At 40.1% G+C, this 19,540-nt stretch overlaps 4 protein-coding genes across 4 annotated transcripts; 1 reads left to right on the top strand and 3 right to left on the bottom strand.

The window, feature by feature from the left end:
• Nucleotides 1-1,114: 1,114 nt before the first annotated feature.
• On the top strand, nucleotides 1,115-2,816 carry GCK72_025541 (uncharacterized protein; the record flags this gene model as incomplete). The annotated part of the gene is made up of 8 exons (XM_003106275.2): nucleotides 1,115-1,218; nucleotides 1,271-1,448; nucleotides 1,503-1,655; nucleotides 1,716-1,855; nucleotides 1,916-2,097; nucleotides 2,377-2,553; nucleotides 2,610-2,732; nucleotides 2,785-2,816. The coding sequence occupies 8 exons, from the start codon at nucleotides 1,115-1,117 to the stop codon at nucleotides 2,814-2,816; spliced, it is 1,089 nt and encodes a 362-aa protein (XP_003106323.2).
• A 433-nt stretch (nucleotides 2,817-3,249) lies between these two features.
• Nucleotides 3,250-4,980, bottom strand: GCK72_025540 (uncharacterized protein; the record flags this gene model as incomplete). The annotated part of the gene is made up of 8 exons (XM_053736380.1): nucleotides 3,250-3,349; nucleotides 3,397-3,537; nucleotides 3,590-3,717; nucleotides 3,768-3,835; nucleotides 3,879-4,250; nucleotides 4,295-4,591; nucleotides 4,648-4,789; nucleotides 4,876-4,980. The coding sequence occupies 8 exons, from the start codon at nucleotides 4,978-4,980 to the stop codon at nucleotides 3,250-3,252; spliced, it is 1,353 nt and encodes a 450-aa protein (XP_053579946.1).
• Nucleotides 4,981-5,979: 999 nt separating this feature from the next.
• Nucleotides 5,980-7,273, bottom strand: GCK72_025539 (uncharacterized protein; the record flags this gene model as incomplete). The annotated part of the gene is made up of 4 exons (XM_003106219.2): nucleotides 5,980-6,121; nucleotides 6,940-7,004; nucleotides 7,052-7,114; nucleotides 7,163-7,273. 4 exons carry the CDS (start codon nucleotides 7,271-7,273, stop codon nucleotides 5,980-5,982), a joined length of 381 nt encoding a protein of 126 aa, XP_003106267.2.
• A 1,248-nt stretch (nucleotides 7,274-8,521) lies between these two features.
• GCK72_025538 (uncharacterized protein) lies at nucleotides 8,522-19,269 on the bottom strand (the record flags this gene model as incomplete). The annotated part of the gene is made up of 15 exons (XM_003106172.2): nucleotides 8,522-8,564; nucleotides 8,610-8,795; nucleotides 8,843-11,191; nucleotides 11,240-11,562; nucleotides 11,612-12,718; nucleotides 12,769-12,952; nucleotides 12,998-13,527; nucleotides 13,585-14,520; nucleotides 14,570-15,000; nucleotides 15,143-15,281; nucleotides 15,326-15,421; nucleotides 15,471-15,552; nucleotides 17,935-18,073; nucleotides 19,040-19,123; nucleotides 19,236-19,269. The coding sequence occupies 15 exons, from the start codon at nucleotides 19,267-19,269 to the stop codon at nucleotides 8,522-8,524; spliced, it is 6,663 nt and encodes a 2,220-aa protein (XP_003106220.2).
• Nucleotides 19,270-19,540: the final 271 nt, after the last annotated feature.

Below are 19,540 nucleotides of genomic sequence, written 5' to 3'. Positions count from 1 at the left end.
GCCGAGTGACAAAAAAAGAAGTCACTAGACCGAATCCCATTTTTATCCCTCAATACAGTTACAAGCAGATAACCGCGCCCTATCCCTTCTCTATCTCACTCCTCTTTCGATCCTTAGCCGCCATTTAGGCCGGCAAAGCTTCATCTTCAACGTCTTCTCAATCTCCACCGTCTTTTCTTTCTCTCTTCATTCTTCACACATCTGGTTCTCGCCATTAGTCTTTGTATATCGGCGGGCGCCTGAAGACTTCAGACGTCCCAGGGGGGGAAGAGGCTATTCTTTTTTTCTTTTCTTATGTACATAGCCGTACAGTTCATTGCAGCTTCATCTTCTTCTCTCTTCTTCAAATCAGCTGTCTCGTCTTCCTTCATTTCTTCTCCGCCCTTCTTGTTCACTCTCTACTCATTTTCTCTGTCCGTTCCCATATCTATGAGTCTTCTGGTGTCCTTATAGCATTTCTGAAAATATTTCAGCTACCATGACTACAATAGTCCATTCTGTACTATTCACTATATTTCTTCTCCTATTCTTTGCATGCCAGCCAATCACATCACAATTTGAAGACATCGATGTCTCGAGTGCTTCAGGTTTGGCTTCATAACTAAAAAATTAAAAAATAAGGAACAAGAATAATGAAAAGAACAAAAAACTAGACATTTTGCCATTGTGAAATTAACGATGTGATATGGCAGTGTTGTGACGATTTGTCCAGCTGAACAGAGAAAAAAAAATGGAAAGTCGGCTGTATACTTTGAAAATCCAGTTCCTGTGGCAACGTTTCTGTTGACTGCGTCTTGTTGATATTGCCTAATCGAAATTGTTAGCTGGCAGTGTTTGATCGGCTTCAATGGAATAAAAGATGATAATGATTTTTTGCATAAGAAAATTGTTTACGTCTTTTTTTACAGTTGGGTGAAATTAATATGACGCAACTTTGATAATAAATCAAATTGATGTGGAAGCAAGTCTAGCAACTAGAACTGATTGAAATCACGTCAGTCGTTTTTTTAAACCAGAGCGCACAATAAATGTTCTATAATACAAAGTTGTAGTCCTCCTATCTGACTCATGACAAAAAATCAACTAAAAATTTTCAGATGGCGAACTCCAACAAATGCAACAATACCTCTCGCAAAAACTTGCACAAATCGAGAACGCAATTCAAAGTTCCCGACAAAAACGATCAGTCTCTCCGATTTCCGCTTCATTGCCTAATCGGTATCCAAATGTTACGTGTTCCACCCTCTCCAACATTTTTTTTTCAATTTAGAGAATCAGCAGGCTTCCTAAGTAGAATTGGCGCCATCAAGAAATCATTGGAAGAAGCGAAACAGATTTCGAACAACATCACTGCCTCGGTAGCTCCGACAAGTGAGAATTTGGATGGTCCACTGTTACCGCAAGCAGATGTGCCCTCACCAAAGTTTGAATCAGGAAAATTTCAACATGTATATACAACATAGATATCCCTTTTATTAAAGTTAATGAACTGGTTTTTTTAGATCAATGACTCGTTAACTACATGCAAAAAATTATCTCAACCTGAATTGGTAGCAGAGCTGAAACAAAAAGGAACATACAACCCAGAACTCATGGCTTGGGATGCTCTTGGAGTAATTCGATTTTTAGACAGGACTATCCATGAACACTATCAAGTGAGTCGCTGGCTGAGTAACCTGTATATCAAGTTTAATTAAAACTTTTGAAATTTTTAGAAAGGATCAGCAAAAAACAAATCGAAAACAGAAGTGATTGAAAGAAATGTTGAAGCACTTGAAAAACTCATGCGAGAGTTGAATGTAACGTGTGATTTGAAAACCGATGAATTACGGACTAAATTTAACAACATATCATTGTAAGTTTCCATTCTTACATAAAAAAAATCATTTTTATATTATCAAATTTCAAATTTTAGCGTCGATCCCCGCAGAACAATTTTCTCTCCATCCTTACGTCGTTCCAAGCGAATGGATAGCCTTGAAGAGTTCCTGAAAGTTCTCAACGTGACGCAACCAGATATTGAACCGTTCTCCCGCTTATCAGATCAGCCATTATCAATTGAAAACGAGAGGATTACGTACAGGCAGAAGTTGATAGGTGAGTATTGCGTTCATCTTTTGATCCGTGTGTCCGAAAACTTCATTGCGGTGAATTTTCGTACTGAAAAGGGATAGTGATCCGGATTTTGGAAAAATAACCATGGTGTGTTATGAAATGTTATATTCACATCAGCTAACAAATATATTTTGGAACAGAAATGTTCCTTATAGAAAATTATAAAAGTCATCAATCTTTTCGAACCTCTCAGTGGAACAAACAAGTTTTGGAGAGTTTTTTAGTTCAATAATCTTCTGATTTTATTCTTTTCTACTACAGGGGAATCCCATATCGTGCCATTCGGATGTGATAAACGAGGAGCGGAAGAGGACGGCTACCTGCGTCTCTGTGGTGCTTGCCAGGCAATCCGCCGTTTGCCTGACACTTTCTTCCCTCCATTTATCAATGAAGTGACATGCGACACTGATAAGGCGTGCCTATATTTCTATGACTATCGTAAGTGCTGATCATCGCAGAAATGGAAAACAAAACAATAAAAATATACATTACAGCACATGGAAAGTGCCGGCAGAAGCATATGAATTTTGTGGTACTCCGAAATGTGGGTACCAAGGAGTGCCAAGTCTGGAAAAAGTTCAATCTGAATGTGAGGGTGTCTTGTGAATGTTTTGTTGGTGAGTTAGACAGTTTCAAGAAAAAAAAACAAATACACTTATTTTATTACAGACGAGATGTCGTTCTTCGCCAAATATGTATAATTGAGATAGTCATAAACACAATTTCCTCCTGTAATTTATTCTTTTCATTCTCAAATTTTTTTTTGTTCCTATTGTTCTAAGCATTTTCCGTTGTAACTTATTTGTTCTGTTCCATAGTCAGTTTTCTAGTCACTCAGATCTTTAATCTCCCAGTTGAACGCTTTCCAAATATCAACCCCCATTTTCGTGCAACTTTCTTGTCAGTTAACCGTATTTCTTGTGTCTCGATCATCCATGTACCTACCGGTAGAATACTTTTTTCTCAGAAACTTTCTCCTACTCAATAAATGTTGTTGTTGATTTGACATTAAAAATTCATCAAATTGGAAAAATGACACGAAAGACCATCAATAATAGTATTAATGAAAGAACAAAAATGACCGGTTTTTTCTTAAATAGATAATTTATATAATATGTATTCTATGTCTTTTCTTTAGCAGAATTTACAGCTCTTCGCACATTTCTGTCTCATGTAGTCCTTGAAAATGGTTTGGTTGCACATTCCACTATTCGCCCATCGCTCACACCATGTTCTAAAATGATAAATGACTGAATACATAAAACTGTTCAAAAAACCTACCTTGCATCCTCACAAACTGCATTTTCTTTCTCTTCAGCTAAGCACTTGCCACAGCTGTTTGCACAGTTCTCCGTCATGAATCTTACACTGAACCGACTCTCACAGTGACCAGCTCTCGCAAGGAATTCACAATCTTTCCGACTGAAATTGAATTCAAATATTAGTACCTAAGCGTTAAAAAATATGTGCCTACCGATCTTCACATTTTCCCCTTCCTGCATGAATAGAAATTAGTGAGCTTAAAATTGAGTTATCGCCTCTGTCCCCTTTATCACCGATTGATGATCCAATTTCCCCCTTCTTAGATATGGGGCTTGCAGTCTGGAAATGTGTTTAGAATTAATACTATCAAATTATCAACATAAGATTACCGCCGATGTCACTTTTTTGGTGATACTCTTCAAACGCTTTGAATTTTCTGGAGCAATAGTGGTAGTGGCTGAAATAGAACTATATAATCAATTTTTCTATCAAAAACTCACTGAAAGTTGGGCAGTTGTACAGCATATTGATTTTATAGATATCATTCTCACTGAATCCTGCACGTTGTCCGATTTCCACATTCTTCTCAATCGGCTCGATTGTTGGCTTGCCGTTCTTACTGAACGCTGTTGGAGCATAATGCATTACAGATCCATAATCATATTTTGTGCCCAAATGGTCAATCATGTTCAAGGAGTATTTATCAAACTGATCCTGTAGCCCAGCTTCTACATTACTCCAGTTGATTTTCACAAATTCGTCACGGTCGGCTCGACTTTGTTCGTGAAAAAACCCGACAGCATGCATAAGTTCATGGATGATAATTCCTTTTTGAATACAGCCATCACCAAGACTCACTGGTTGCTTTCCACCTGGAAATTATCAAATTGGAAAAAGTGCGAAGAAGTACACTCACCAATCCTTCCAACAAGCGAATAGCAACCATCATCAGGCACAATATGAATATAATCCAAGTCTCCTGCACTTTTTGGTGAGAAGTCGATACATGTCTTCTTTCTGTATTCTTCAATAGCCTCTGCTATTTTTGTACGACTGTAGGATGAGTATTGTGAACTAATAGTGTATGGAATCCTAGCTTGCTCCCATTTCAAATACGTCTGTCTCACTGCATTCCGTTGTACACCAAATATTCCAAATAATGGACTGTCACCAAGAAATGTGTTGATGGATCGAGAATTGAGACCACTGTTGGCTAAATTTCAAAAACGTTTAATGGAAGATTAGAAGATTTGGAAAAAATGCACTTACCGATATCTCCTTCAAATCTGAGCGGGTTGTACATAGCAGAATCATTTACAAACCACTGGTCGTTGTCACGAAAGTGACCAATCATATTAAAATCATAGTCTGTGAGCACGGTTTCTTGTTCCGGTATCGAAGGATCGAAAAACTGAAAAATATAAGATTAAAGTCACTGAGCAATCCAAACTACCATATCTTAATTTACCCCCCAAAATTAACAAGAAAAAAACTCACCCTGTTAAACTGAGCAAAAGCTGGAGTAATCACAAAAAAGTTGCAAATCACAAAAAACAGGTGACATGAAAACACGCTGGCTGATGATGATGTCGGTGATGGCATAAGTGAAAGTGTGTGGTGACGAATCGGTTGACGACGAAAGTAAAAAGAGAGAAGCGGGATGAAGGGGGGGGAGAAAAACGAAGGGCAGACCGATGGCAGCAGTAGGCAGACACAATTTATTCCGGAAAACGCTCGTATTATGGCCTTCTAGACCTGTCAAGTGTTGAGTAGACGTGAGGCCAAATAGCTTGCAAAATACCTGCAACTATTGAGACTTCAAGGGCAAAAACATAAAAGATTAAAGGAGCGAGAATTATAAAAATGAGGTTGGAAAAAGCTCAGATAAGAAAACCACTGAATCGAAAGCCTTCCTGTTCGTGTTTAATGAGCAAGAGGGGGTCGCTCTCGTAATAGCAAGGCGGAGTTTATTTCTGGTTTGAGTGGACAGTGAGAAAAAAAAGGTGAAGGAAAAATAGGTGTCACTGTTGGTTGCCCACCAATAATCAATTTGACCGGTGTGCAAACAAAATTATCGGAAGGGAAGCCGAGGTGTCAGTGATATCCGCATTTTCGCCGCCGGCGGGCCAAAATAAATCAATCTTCAAATATTGGGGATGGTCAACGGCAGCGCGAGCAGGAAATTGAAACAAGGCACCATGAAATTAGTAGTTTTTGGCAGAGTCTAGTCGGAAAAACGAAAATCGGTTTGATCTTCGAAAATCGGAACTGTTTTTGCATTTTTGAAGAAATCTTGAGAAGTGTACATTTTAAAGTTCAAAAAAAACTTGGCGTTCTCACTTTTTTCAAAATTTTCGTTTCCCTTGACATTCCCATGGAAACGTTGTTCCGCTCGAAAAAGTTCTCTCAGTTTATAGAATTTTAGTTTGTTTCATTTTTATTCCACAATTTCCAAACAGTTTGTTTCATCAATAAACATTTTTTTATTAGAACTTTGAAAAGCGAGATCATAGAAAGTTTTGAGATCAGGGATTCTTACCACAACAGAAAATCACAATAAAGAATCTTTTTGAAAGTATCACAGACAGTTTTAACAATCTTTTAAGCATTCGATGTTGATGGTCGTTCACCGGCTACTGACGAAGAGAAGCTCTCGGCAGAAAATGACTTCGGGACGGCACTGTAGTAGTTTTGTCGTTCCACTTTTTGGAGAGTTTCCTGGATGTCGCAGACATAATCCAATCTGGAAATTGGTTGATAATGTTGGGAATTGATGAGAATCAAAGAGCAAGATTAATTTCATATTTGGAGACCGGGCACTCGTTTGGAACCCAATATTAGGAGTTGAAAAACATACCAAAATATGAATCTCGACGAGTTGTATTTCTATGACCTACTACGGGTTGGTTGGCTATTCGCTCACATGCCACTGGCCGGGCTAGAATGATTTTTGACTATTTCTGCGTTTTTTGGCATTTTTCACGGCCCGCTGCTTTTTAGCCGGCTTCTAGTAGTTCATGGACATAGAACTTGCCGAGATCTAGATTTTGGTGTATTTTTCAGTTCATGATATCACGTTTCAAGCGAGTCACGCTTGCAAATATGATTATTTTTCTTGAAAGATGCACAGATGAATTCGTCTAGGAAGTTATAGAGGCACTGAAGCGCAAAATGATTAAATTTCCAGTTTTAGACGTCGAACGTAGTTTTAAAGTTAGATCATTATTCAGGGATAACATATTCGACAATGTTTAATTTCATCCCCAGCTGAATTGGTTAGAATATCAATTTTTCTTCTAGAAGTTCATAATCTCACTCCGTCATTGATGTATTTTCGAACTAAACGATACACTGTTAAAAAATCTCCCAAATTGCCAAAAAATCATGTAAATTCTTTTTTTTTTGCTATGGGAAATATCGTAAATCAATTCCTAGTAACTACCATTTTTAATGATCGGTCAGCGGACCTCTTCGACCTGCTTGGTGAGGTTTTCAAAACTTTATAAAAGGTTCACAGCAGATACCAGTTCCATTCCCAAACAAAATTCACTCAAATCTTACCCTGTTTCCATCTGGTCAGCTGTTTTGGCGACATCATCGACCATTTTCTCGATATCGCGCAGAATCTGAATATTTCCACAAATAATTTTGAAACTAAATTAAAACAACTCACTCTTTCAGTATTATCAATCATTTGCTCTACAGTGCTGAAGTGTTTCGCGCTGGTTAGAAGTGTCTGAATAATTTAAATTTTTTTAAACGTTCCCTTCAACAAAAAACTCACTTCCTGGGCTTGTGAGCCGCTCATCGGGATTGACAACAACGCCGATCCATCGGAGATGATTTCCAGAATTTTTTGTGGCAATTTTGTTTTGCTTTCAAGGGAAATACTCATGTTTTCCTGAAAGCAGTAGTGGTATAAAAATCGATATACGTGGGGAGAGAAAGAAGAGAGAGTGAAAGAGAGAGAGAGAGCACACAGAGGAGGAGAGGGTATATGCATCGAGTAAGGAGATAGAAAGAAGGACTGCCAAATTGTCGAGGTAAATAGGATTGGATTGTTGCAATTTACGACAGGTGCTAATGAGATAAGATGACCCAGACAGTAGAATGTAGACCAGACTTGCAACGGGCCGGACCTGGTCACAATACAAAAAGTTTGAAAACTTGAGGTCCATTGTCCATGACCAATTTATCCTGGGATACCAAATTGAGCGAAGTTGTAGAAATACTCTATCTTTGAATATGAAAAGAACCATTATAATGCAACTAGTTCTGTTGAGCTTTGTTGAGTGATTTGTTGATGTGAAACACGGCTTTTTCGGATTCATCTGGGTAAAAATGTGAAAGCACGGCGCCAATTCCCTACTGAAAAGCATTGGCCGCAACGATTATCGGTTTGTTCGGACGATAGTGTATTACCTATTGGGAATGCTCACTCAACTACTACTGTTTTAATAACAAATGCGAGTGTGTTGACATTATGTTGAATAGGCCGAGTTTTCAGTAAAAAATCAACACTTTAATAATATTTTCAAATGCCAAATTTATAGATTGACTGTACTGCCATTGGATAGTACCAGGCTGCTAAAACAAAACATAAAAAACGATTTAATATAATAACTTTTTTCAGTTTAGGAAACGAAGAAACTTGAATCAATCAAAATCGTAAATAATATCACAACTGTGCTAAACGCAAGCGTTAAAATGAATGACATCTGACAATATTTTTCTAGATAATAAAGAAAATAAGTAGCGTTGATCTCCAAGGAACAAAAATGGAGAACAAGTTTGTCGTGTTTGTCAAAAATCAAAAAGTGAGAAAGTCGGGGGGAAAGAGCAGCAAGTTGGTGGAAGTGAAATGGGAAAAAAATTTATGTTAGTCGGGTGACACGTAATCAAAAAGGCACAAAACAAATGTGGAATATCACAGAATATATCACTTGTGGGCGGATGGGCGGGTGTTTGACCAAAAATCAATCAATAATCAAACAGTTGAACTACAAAACAAAAAGAGTCAAAACAAAAAGACGAGATAGGAAGGGGTTGGAGACAACAAAGCGCTAAAGCAAAATTGAATATAAGATTTTAAAAAATCTGGAAAAAAAGAGAGAAAATAAAATGCTTGATGGGTTGACTTGATTTATTGACATGAAGCCAGGAAATTGTTGACATGTTCTTCATACCTGGAAAAAAAAATTAATTTTATCACTAATATTTGCAATTCTTACTTTCTCTTGGATTCTCTCACAGCGCTAACCACATCTTTCACTAAATGATCTTTGCTATAAGTTTCAAGCTGTCTGAATTGTTCATCCAGTGAAGCGGATCGGTCAACGGAGTTTTTCAGATTGCTCTCAACCCAGTTCATGGCAAAGTCGAGGTTTGGTTTGCTGGCGTGTGGAGCACTTGTGTACCTGCAAATAAAATTTTATTGAAATGTTATTGTTCATAGTAAACTTACAAGTTAGCCATTCCAACTTTAGCAAGCTCATTTCTGAACAATGCGAAGAATAGTCTTCTGGAGTTTTTCAGGGATGTTACATGGTCGACTGCTCCCACCGACTTCATTCTTTGCCATCTGTCATGAGCATCTGCGAATTCAATCGCAGCGTTTTTGTAGACCTTGCTCAACTCGGTGTATCTCTCCTCGGCAAGTTTCTTGGAGGTCGGATCGGCGGCAAGTGTGGCGTAGGATTCATCACATCTCTTCATCATCTCAGCCATCACTGGTTTACGGAACTTGATTCCGACAACTGCGTTTGGCTCCAGGATTCCTCCTCGGGACTTCTCATCGGCGACGAGGTGGATGAACTCTGGACGGATTTTGCTATCCAACACAGCCCAAGCTCCTCCACGAAGTTCTCCGGCTTCTGGGATGTAGACAATGACTGGTCTGTTGTAAACGGCCAAAGCGTCAACAATCTGTGCTCCGAACTTCAGAACCATGTCGTACATATCCTTCTGTCCTCCAGAGAAACCACGGAGGGAGGCGATGATGATGAGTGGCAAGTTTTCTTTGTTCAAGTCATTGATAGCCTCAGCTGTCTTGAAGGCAGAGTCCGGGTACCACACTTGTCCGGCACGTTGGGTGTTCTGGGTTTGTGATCCTTCGAGAGCTGGGTCTGCTGGTACAGTGGTCTGGAAGTTGCGGAACTCAGATGCAACGATTCCGATTGGAATTCCACACAGTCTTGCTCTTCCGGCAACAATCGACTTCGCCCAATCTCCACAAATTTCATCGAATGACATGGTATCACAGATTCCATGTTTGTTGTGAATATCTTTGGAGTCAATGAGTTGACGTACATCGTATTGTTTCTCGTCTCCACCGTCCAATGGAACTCTGACATCACGGAGGTTGGAGTCATTTCCATATTGACAGAAGTATGGGAATTGGTTCTGTTTTGTTGGCAAGTAAGACATCCACTTGAGCACTTTAGCGATTCCTTCCAAATCATTTTCAACAACAGCGTGAGTGACACCGTTGCGGAACATGACTTCCGGTCCTCCGAGCTGATTGTTCGATGTGTACACCTTTTTTCCGAGCAGAGTGTTCAACGCTTCGTATCCAGTAAGGATCAAATGAGATTGTTTGTGTTGAACGATTCTGTGAGCGAGACGAGCAGTGTAGGCTCCGATTCCAACAGATCTTCCGGTGACATAACAATATGTTGGAACTTCGAAGTAAGCACGAGAGGTTTCTCCAGCAATAAGACCAGATCCCTGCAAGTTCTCAACTCCAATCTTCTCATTCTTGGCACCAATCACGGCATTAATCTTTAATCTTCCGTTGTCCAACTCCTCATACACCACTTGTCCTTCAACATCAGCCTTGTGCTCTCCGTCGACATAGATGTAGTCGAATCCTTGATCTGGCTTCTCATCATTCTTCAATTGCACCTTGACCAGCTTAGAAATTTTAGTAGAAAGCCCAATGCGAGCTCCCGAGTTGACTGAGACGTTGACACGTGGAAGTTTTTGTTCGCGGGAGAAGGTGGAAGCAGCAGCGAAAAGATCGTCTTCAGCAGTTCCGAACGATCCGGATTGGAAGGTGACATCGTTTCCAATAAGAACAATTGTGTAACCGAGTGGTTTTTCTGGAGTGTACAGAGTCATGGTCCATGCAACCATTCCACATTTGTTGAGAGCATTCTTCGAGCGTTTTTGAAGAAGGGCGGCATCACTGATATGCTCAAGCTTTCCATTTTCGAAAACAAGTTCTTCATAACTGAAGAAGTCTCTCCATCTTCCTTCATTCAGGGCTGCAGCCATATCTGCGCTGAGCAATTCAACACTCTTGTTGTATGCCTCCTTATCCAATGACTCCGCAGCCTTCCATGAGTTTACAGCAGCCATTCCGAAGATGATTGGGAAGTCATAGATGTAAGAAGAGTTGACTCTGCGAGCAGCGAAACGTTTCTTGTCGACAACAGAGACAGTTGGATAGGTTCCAAGAGTTTCTGGGAACTCCGTGATGACCTCTGTGGTGACACCTGTCTCATCACGGATAACAATTCTCTTGTGACCATCGATCGACTCATAGACCATTTCGACTTCGTTGATTTGATGCTTGGCAAGAATCGACTTGTGGTTATCCACTTCTTCGGTGATGCACTCCTTCATGAACGTCATGAACTCCTCGGAAGCAATAACCTCCTTTGGAAGTCCTGGACAGGAAATGAATACGAACACGTGGTTGGAAGTGAAGAAGAGTTCCTTTCCAGTCGTGCTCTTCTTTCCCATGGCTACTTGAGCAGCAGTGCAGGCATTGTCCAATGCAAGGAAGACGGCTTCAGACACTTTCCGCTTGCTGAAAACATTAATATAAAAACAGTCAACAATTTACAAAATAACTTACACATCCTCAGCCTTATTTCCTGGAATGATCAACTGTTGACGAATGAACAATTTGGAGAAGTTGCTCGCAGCATCATCCTGCTGGTAAGCACGGACTGAAGAAAGTCTTGAGAGAACTGGGTAAGAGTTCACTGGAAGACGATCCTTTTCAAGTCGGACTTGCTCGAAGATGGTGAGTTGTGGGAGTGGGCGGTCGTGAAGGCAGATGACAGTGTTGACGCGGTTTACATCGAAATCTTTTTCAAGGTAAGCCTTAATGTTAACAACGGCGTTCTGAGCATAGCACACCTTCTGCTCCTCTGCGTCGGTAAGTGTGGAAGCGTCCTGAAAATAAAAATAATTAAAAACTGTACTAGTACATTATTTCACTTACATGATGGATAGAATTATCATTCAAAATCTTGACGAAAATGGAAACATTGATGACATCCTTAGATTTGCAGTATTGAGAGAAGTTCTTCTTCAAACATTCCAAGAATTCAGGGTTGGTGAAGCAAGTGTTGTAGTCTTCGGAGTCGATTGACAAACGGACAACAATCAACTTATTTCCCTTGAGGACAATCTTGTTGAAGCTAGTTGGTTTTGGAACCAAAGAGAAGTGATTGATGGTGCAATCCATTGTTGGAAGCTTGTATGTGTTCTCCAGATATCCACTCTCTGCAGAAATGTGCATCGCAACGTAGCGATCAAGGCATTGAGATCCGATATCTTTGTCGAAGAAGTATTCATGGATAACCTTCCATCCGGTAGAATCTGGTCTCTTTGCGACTGGGCTGTTAAGCCAATACTTGACTTCTGCAACAGTAGCTGGCTTTCCACTAGCAGTGATTCCGGAGTAGTTGTTCTTATAGCACAAGTTTTGGAAGATTAGAAGAATCTCTCTGGCCAAGCTGGATATCTCTTCGGTGTGATGAAGATTTCCAATTTCACGGAGATTATCGAGCAACGATGGGATATACTTGGCTTCAGTCTGCTTCAATGCCTCAAGAATAGCTCTCATGACAAGATTCTTGTTCTTGATTTGAGTGTGAGAGTAGATGGTCTGCACAACTGCGTCTCCGCTCACATTGTTCTCCTTGATCTCTGTTACAGAGTCATCATATCCCTTTCCTTCGAAGAACTTCTCAACATTAATGTATGCACGGAGGAGATTGTTCAAAACTCCGGCAACAAATCCTTTGGAGCCATAAGCAAACTCATTGACAGCTTGGTCGAACTTGATTCGGTCTTCTGGACTGAGGACGTATCCGTTGAGAGCTTGCACAAGCTTGTCTCCGGTGAAACATGGTTTTGCGACCACATCAATGAAGTTTTTGCGAACATTTGGAGGGAACGTTTTGGTCACTTGAACGAGGACTGGCTCAAGAATGAATCTGGAGAGGTCATTGAAGTTGAGGAAGGTGAAAAGTTGAGTGACGAGAGCAGTGACTTCATTGGCTCCTCCGAATGGGTTTGATCCGGAAAGAATGCTATGGCATTTCTGAAAACATTACAATATTATATCTATCTCTATATCTTTCTAGAAATTACCTTAAGACACTCGTTGTAAACATTGACACTGCTTTCCGGGTGAGAGTTTTTCACCGGTGTCCATTCTGGGAATGTTCCTTCGAACTGCTGTGGTCGGTACATATCACTGTTCTCAAGTCCAACGAGTCGTCCAATGACGCTTCCAGGATTAATTGCTTCTCCTTCATGAGCCACATATTGGAGTCTGTAAAACAAATATTTACAGTACTTATGTACTTAACAGGATTACCTTCCAGGTGACTTCTTGACTTCGACATTGAACACAAGCTTCATTGACTCAACAGTAGCAAAAATCTCTCCAACATCTACAAACTCTCCCTCTTCTTTTTTGTAACCCAAGAATTTTCCAGTGTATGGAGATTTCAAGACACTTGGATCATTATCCTTCTCGAAGATGATAATATTATTGGAGATTTTCAGCTTGTAGATATCTTTGTCCTCTTCAAGATTGCAATGATATACACTTTCTCTATGTGTGGCCATCAATGTTCCAGAATCTCCGAATCGCACAATGTTAACACTGGTTTGAGATCCATTCAGAGCAACAACAAAGTTATCGTGATCCCTGGTGACTCCCATCTTATAAATCTTGAGGTCTTGAACAAGATCAAAGTGGAATGTTTCAGTGAGATCATTTGGCGGCAAGATCTGTCCATTCTCGATTGATACCTTGAACGTTTCGAAAGCGTTTGTGACGCGCTGGTAACCGATAACGGCGGCACTGATAGCAATGATGTCGCTCATCGGAAGAGTGCGTTTCTGCAAAATAGAAACGGACGGGTCAAGAAGCAGAATTCAGCAACATTTTTCACAAACCTGTTTGATTTTCTTTGCAATTCTGTCATCCAACCATTGGGTCGAGAAACCGTTGTTGGTGAAATCAGGCTCTTGAATCAAGTCGATGAGGTAGGAGACTTGCGATTTGAAACTAGCTGTGATTTGCATCTCTTTGAGTGCGCCAAGAATGTTTCCGATCGCTTGATTTCTGGTGGTTCCACGGGCGAACAAGTGTCCAAACTGAGAATCAGCGAACTCGTGTACTTTTCCTCCTCCAGAAACTGAGAAATAAGCCCATGCATCTTGAGATGAGTTGAAATTGAGCTCCTTGACTGATCCGGTCGATGGACGGAAGCTGTCATCTGGGTCTTCACTAGTAATACGGGCAGCAATTGCATGATGTGCAGTCTCTACAAGAACGTCATCCGGGAGTTCTTGATCTCCACTTTTTGGAAGATTGTAGAGAGTTCTGATATCCACAATCTTGTGAAGTGGTAGTCCCATAGCGATTTGAATTTGAATTGCTGGAATACTGATGCCGGAGACCATTTCAGTGGCAGGATGCTCAACTTGAAGACGTGGATTAAGCTCGAGGAAGAAGTAGGTGTCATCTTCGGGCAAATAGAGATACTCAACAGTTCCTGCTGATTCGTATCCGACATATTTGGCAATTCGAACTGCATCCTCTTGCATACGCTTGCGAGTCTCCATTGGAGCAACACTTGCTGGAGCCTCCTCAATGATCTTTTGACAACGACGTTGAATCGAGCAGTCACGTGTGAAGACAGAAATCACATTCTCGTAACGATCAGCGATGAGTTGTACTTCAATGTGTCTTGCGTTCTCCACACACTTCATCAAGAAGACTGGCGAATTTGGAACTTCAAGTGTGACTTCAACGAACATACTCTTGAAATCTTCCACTTTGCTGCACTTTCTGATTCCCTTACCACCACCTCCTTCGGAAGCTTTGATCTATAAAAAATCGGATTTAATTCTGATATAATCAAGTGGAACACCTCACCATGAGTGGGAAACCAATGTTGTGGGTGCGAAGAGCATCCAATCCTTCTTGGTATGTGCGGACACAAGCTTTCTCCAGAAGTATTTTCGGAACTTCCACAAAGTCTCCCTTATTACGTTGTGTCTTCTCCATTGTGATTCCAGAACCCGACCAGGCAATAGTGGGAATTCCGACTGTCTGTGCAATAATGGTACTTGCGATTTTGTCTCCCAAACTGAACATGGCACTGGCTGGTGGTCCAATAAAGACAATATTGTTCTCGGCGAGTCTTCTCGGTAAATCTGGGTTTTCAGAAGCGTGTCCCCATCCTGCCCAAACAGCGTCGACATTCTTTTCGATGGCATGCTTTACTACCTCATCAACGTTTGCATAGTTGTTCTTGTTGCTTCCTGATGGTGAGATAACCAAACTTGTGGCTTTTTTGATGTATTCTGGAATGAAATTGGTTGTACATTGGAGCTGATTGTTATCATTAACACTCGTTTTGTGATAGCGCTTATCACGTGAGTTTCAAAGTGAAGAACACGCGATTTCATGCAACAGTTTTCATACAACATCTGATTGATGGCTTACCGGAGTTGGCATCGATCTCATCTTGGGTCGCCATGCAAACGTAATGGATCAGTTTATCGTTACGGAATGTGTGATTAAGAAATCTATTAATTGTGGTGATGCATCGAACTGCAGCAATTCCATTTGTGGCGACGAGCAACTGGAATTCAACAGTCTTATGTAATTTTTTCCTTATTTAGCTACCTTTCTGATCGGTTTTCTTTTTTCTGCATCACTAACGGTTTGTTCAACAAACTGCTTGATACTCTCGTATTGAACAGCACCATCACTGAGCGGAGCCTGAAAAAGAAATTCGTTTTGGAGATATGATGGGTTTCAACAAACTCACATTTCCGACGAGATTGATCTTTTTAAATTCAGGTTTATGACCGTTAACAGACATGTTGAATGATCGTCCAAGATCTGAGACGCTGCAAATTATACAATTTTTAATTTTAGATATAATCTTTAATCAGAAAAAAGGTTTGAAGTAGAAAGGAAATAAAATGAACTACAATGGGTGATGGACAAAACAATTGTTTTTTGGTCTGGATCGTTATTTCCTATTTCCCCCTTTTTTTTCATTTTCCATACTGTCCTATTGTTGTTGACCAGTGTGGCAGGTTTACACTAATCTGAATCATTCTGACCCTAGACCGCTACAGGGAAAATGAAGTTCAAGAAATGAGGTGAAAAAGTGAGAGAATAATGGTATGATGAGGCTGAATGAGTGACAAAAAAGTTAGTGAGGAGGGTGCAAAAACTGATAAGAACGAAAAGAAGATGCGAACAAAATATGAAGAGAGCCTTTTTTTGAAATGAAGTGTGTTAGTGAAGCGATGACGGGGGGAAAAGTTAAAAGGGTAAGCGGCGACGACAGTTTTTCCCTGATAATACATGAAAAATCACGCCATCTTCTTTTTTCTCACTTGTTTCTTCTCAGATATCGAGACTTTGGACATTCGCCATTTCTCCACTCAATTCTCCACTCAATTCGATGAAATTTGACCTCGTTTCGATATTGTGATGTTTTTGATGTTTCTGTGTTCATCAACACCTCCAAGAGTTCAAATCACATGGATGAATTTGGTGAAGGAAATTGTTAAACATAAATAAGTCATCGAATCAAAAAAAAGAAAGATGGACTGACTTGAATTGGTTGGGTTGGGTCAACTAGGATGGGCAAGAAACTGTAAACATCAGAATTCAGAAATCAAAAAAGGATGGCAAGAATGTTGAAAGTTGAAGTTGAAATTTCTTGGATTGTTTCCGGAAATAGGAAATATTGCTGCTTACTCATAATGTACATAATTCGAAGGATGGAGGTAAAGAGGGAGGTGCGTGGAAACTCATACGACCGAGAAATGACCTCGAAAGAAGACACTCGCAGTTTTGACCGAATCGGCCTTTCTTGCGAGAAAAAGGGGGACGCGCATCTCACAGACTGTGGGTCACATGAGGATCACGGATGATGAAACCGAAAGCCGCAACTTGAATCGGAATCGTTTCGCTCTCACAGGAAGGATAAAGGGGTATGACGGTGGCGGCGGTCTCGGGACGAATCATCCAGGAGCAATGTGCCAAAACAAAATTGCATTGTGAAAAGAAATAGATTTCGATTCGCCCACACGATCCAGCTTTTACCATCGGTGTCGGCACGATTGGAATGTTCTGGGAAAGAAAAGAAGAAGAAAAAAAAACGAAAATATGTGAAAGGATTGAGATGGTGAAAAGGAAGGGAAAAGAATAGAAAGAGTAGGAGGGAAAAGATATTATCAAGATCTCCGAATCTTTTTGCCGCGACGACGACGACTACAACGACGAAGACGGTCAGGAGGGACGAGAGAAAAGTTGGAAGAGAAAATAAGAAATGACGAGAAAGAGATGTTACTGTGCGTTTTAGGTCCGTCCCCGAAACAACACCGCTGTTGCGCATCTCACTTTGTATCGTCGCCCCCTGTTACAGATTAGATCATTATCGAGTCATCTTCTTCTTCTTTCTCTGCTATTGCCCCACCGACGACGGGCGTGTAGTTCTATCCATCAGCACCGAAAGATATAAAGGACTTGGCATATTTTCAGTTTTTGTGTGAAGAACGGGAGGGATCAAGCTGGATGGAGATGATCAGGCTAAACACATGGGCATTCGAAAACTGGAAATTGGAACTGCCGAAAACGAAAGAGGAATTCTTATGCGTCATGACTGGAAACTCCATTACTTAAAGTTTCGGACTAATTAAGTTGACCTGTCTGCTGAATAAATGTAAATTAATCAGCTGACAGTCGCTAATCAGACAATGGAAGTTTCTGGCAAATAACTTATGGTCACAAACAATAAACAATGCTACAAAGCTTCAATGGGAGCAAAAACACTTTAAAAGTAAGTTGATCTGAATCAGAATCAAAATTAAACCAAAATCACTCATTTCTTGAAACAAGCATTTTCAGCTCATTTTATATAAGCCGCCACTCCTGTTCCCTCCGTCTCCACTGCTCTCAATCATCACGCCACCTTTGAGGTTATCAACGACGAGGCATCAGCGGGCTCGGACGGTAAAAAATATCACCCCAAGAGCATTCGTGTGCGATTGCATGTGCAGCACATAAGTGAAAATTCAGGGAGACAAGTGGAATGCTTCGTTCTTTGTGCGTGATCAGCGAACAGTCGAATGATATTTACAATGACTTAGATCGAGTGATTACTGTTTTGTTAAAGGAATACGGAATTATTCTAGTTCTTTGTGATGTTAACGATAAAAATTTAGACCAAATGTATTTTTTAAAGTTTTTTAAATTTAAAAGAGGAAACTCACTTTCCAGAGAATGTCAGGCTAACTTGACAGATGCTACTTGATAGTGCCAGACCCAATGCGTCCAGAAGTTCTGCGTAGTTGATAGCACTAAGAGTTGGTGAATCTAACTCTATCGTCACGTCGTCGCAATCGTCGTCGTCTGAAATTCAAAAATTGCTGTCTGAAAAAAAAGAAGAAATGAAACAATGTTTGTTTTTTTTGCTATTCTTTTTTCCTTCTGCTTGAATTCTCTTGTCCTATTACAACCATTCTCAATTTTACAGTCTACCGGGTGAGTGTAGCCTTTTTCCCATTTTCCCATCCACTTCAATTTGATTTTACTGTTAGTTGTAGCATACAAAAAAGAGGAAACCTTTTCCCTTTTTCCTTTCAGCAAAAAGAATAAAAGCAGAAAAACCCATTATTGTTTTGTTCTCGATAACCGATTTCACACTTTTGAATGTTCATTGTACTCTTTTCTCTTTTCCTTTCTTACTCGCACAATCATTCGACGTAGGTATGAAAGATAGCAATCATCAGTTTCAACACACCAACCGAGTCTCGCCACCTTTTCCCTCCTCCCCCCTTCCTCTTTGGAAACTGTCTTTCTCTAATTCATAGATCACTGGGGGACTGTGCGGTAAAGCGAAGCATCCTTACACCCTCTCACCGGCGACATACATTTTCGACAAATCGGACGGCAAACTTTGATTGAACTGTTTTTGGTTGAATGAATGGTCAACGTGGTGGATCAGGCATTACAAAAACAACATGATGACCAGTCACGTCATTTTTCTTCTTCTCTTTGTCGAAAAAGTAATTCAGAAGATTTTTGGTACGAGGCGTGATCATCGAGGACATGAACAAACTACGTGTAGGTGGAACTGGTTTCTATGAGGTTGTTCTTGGATACTTTGAGAAAAAATAAGATAAAAACAGCTGGTGACTAATTATTAGGGAAATCGAACGTAACCTATGACTATCGGTGTATCAATCAAGGTGGGTTACTGTAATCTTACTGTAATCTTACTGAACCTACTCTTCCCTAAGCCTTTCTCCTAGGGCTCCCTTATTCTTCCGTGTTGTCTTCCGCTTCTTTTTAGATATGTATAGAAAAAACACTCACCTCCGTTATGTGAATCTGGAAAGTCGTTCCACCGCTGTTTGGCAACAAGTTCTTGACTGCACTGTCCGTATAGAAGGGGTAGCTCTAAAATGGTATTCAATTCAATTTTCTGTCACTTTATACCAGTCGCTTCATTTTTTATCTCAAAAATGAGGGAAAAGGACAATTGGTTGAAATTAGTTCCAAAAACACTCACTTCTCTGTTTTCCATCTTTATTCCGATGAGACATTTCTGGTTTTCTGTCGTTGCCCTTTCCTATGTCCTACCTGTACTGTCCTGCAAAAAGTAAACATAATAGTTATGCACTTTGTAAGAAAAAAAAGAAAAAGGAAACGGAAAACACAACAAAAATAAGAAAATTATGAAAAATATTTAGTCAAGATTAAAAATACGGTTTAAGGTTTTAAGATGGAAAAAAAATACGGTTCAAATTGTTTTTGCCTATACGGTTCATATATTTTGTCAATGCTGCTCAAAGACCATAACAGTTAGACATAATG

This window comes from Caenorhabditis remanei, chromosome X, assembly GCF_010183535.1.
Source record: "Caenorhabditis remanei strain PX506 chromosome X, whole genome shotgun sequence".
Classification (NCBI taxonomy): Eukaryota; Metazoa; Nematoda; class Chromadorea; order Rhabditida; family Rhabditidae; genus Caenorhabditis; species Caenorhabditis remanei.
Note: the sequence above shows the minus strand (reverse complement) of the source record. Positions and strands in the feature narration are given on the sequence as shown.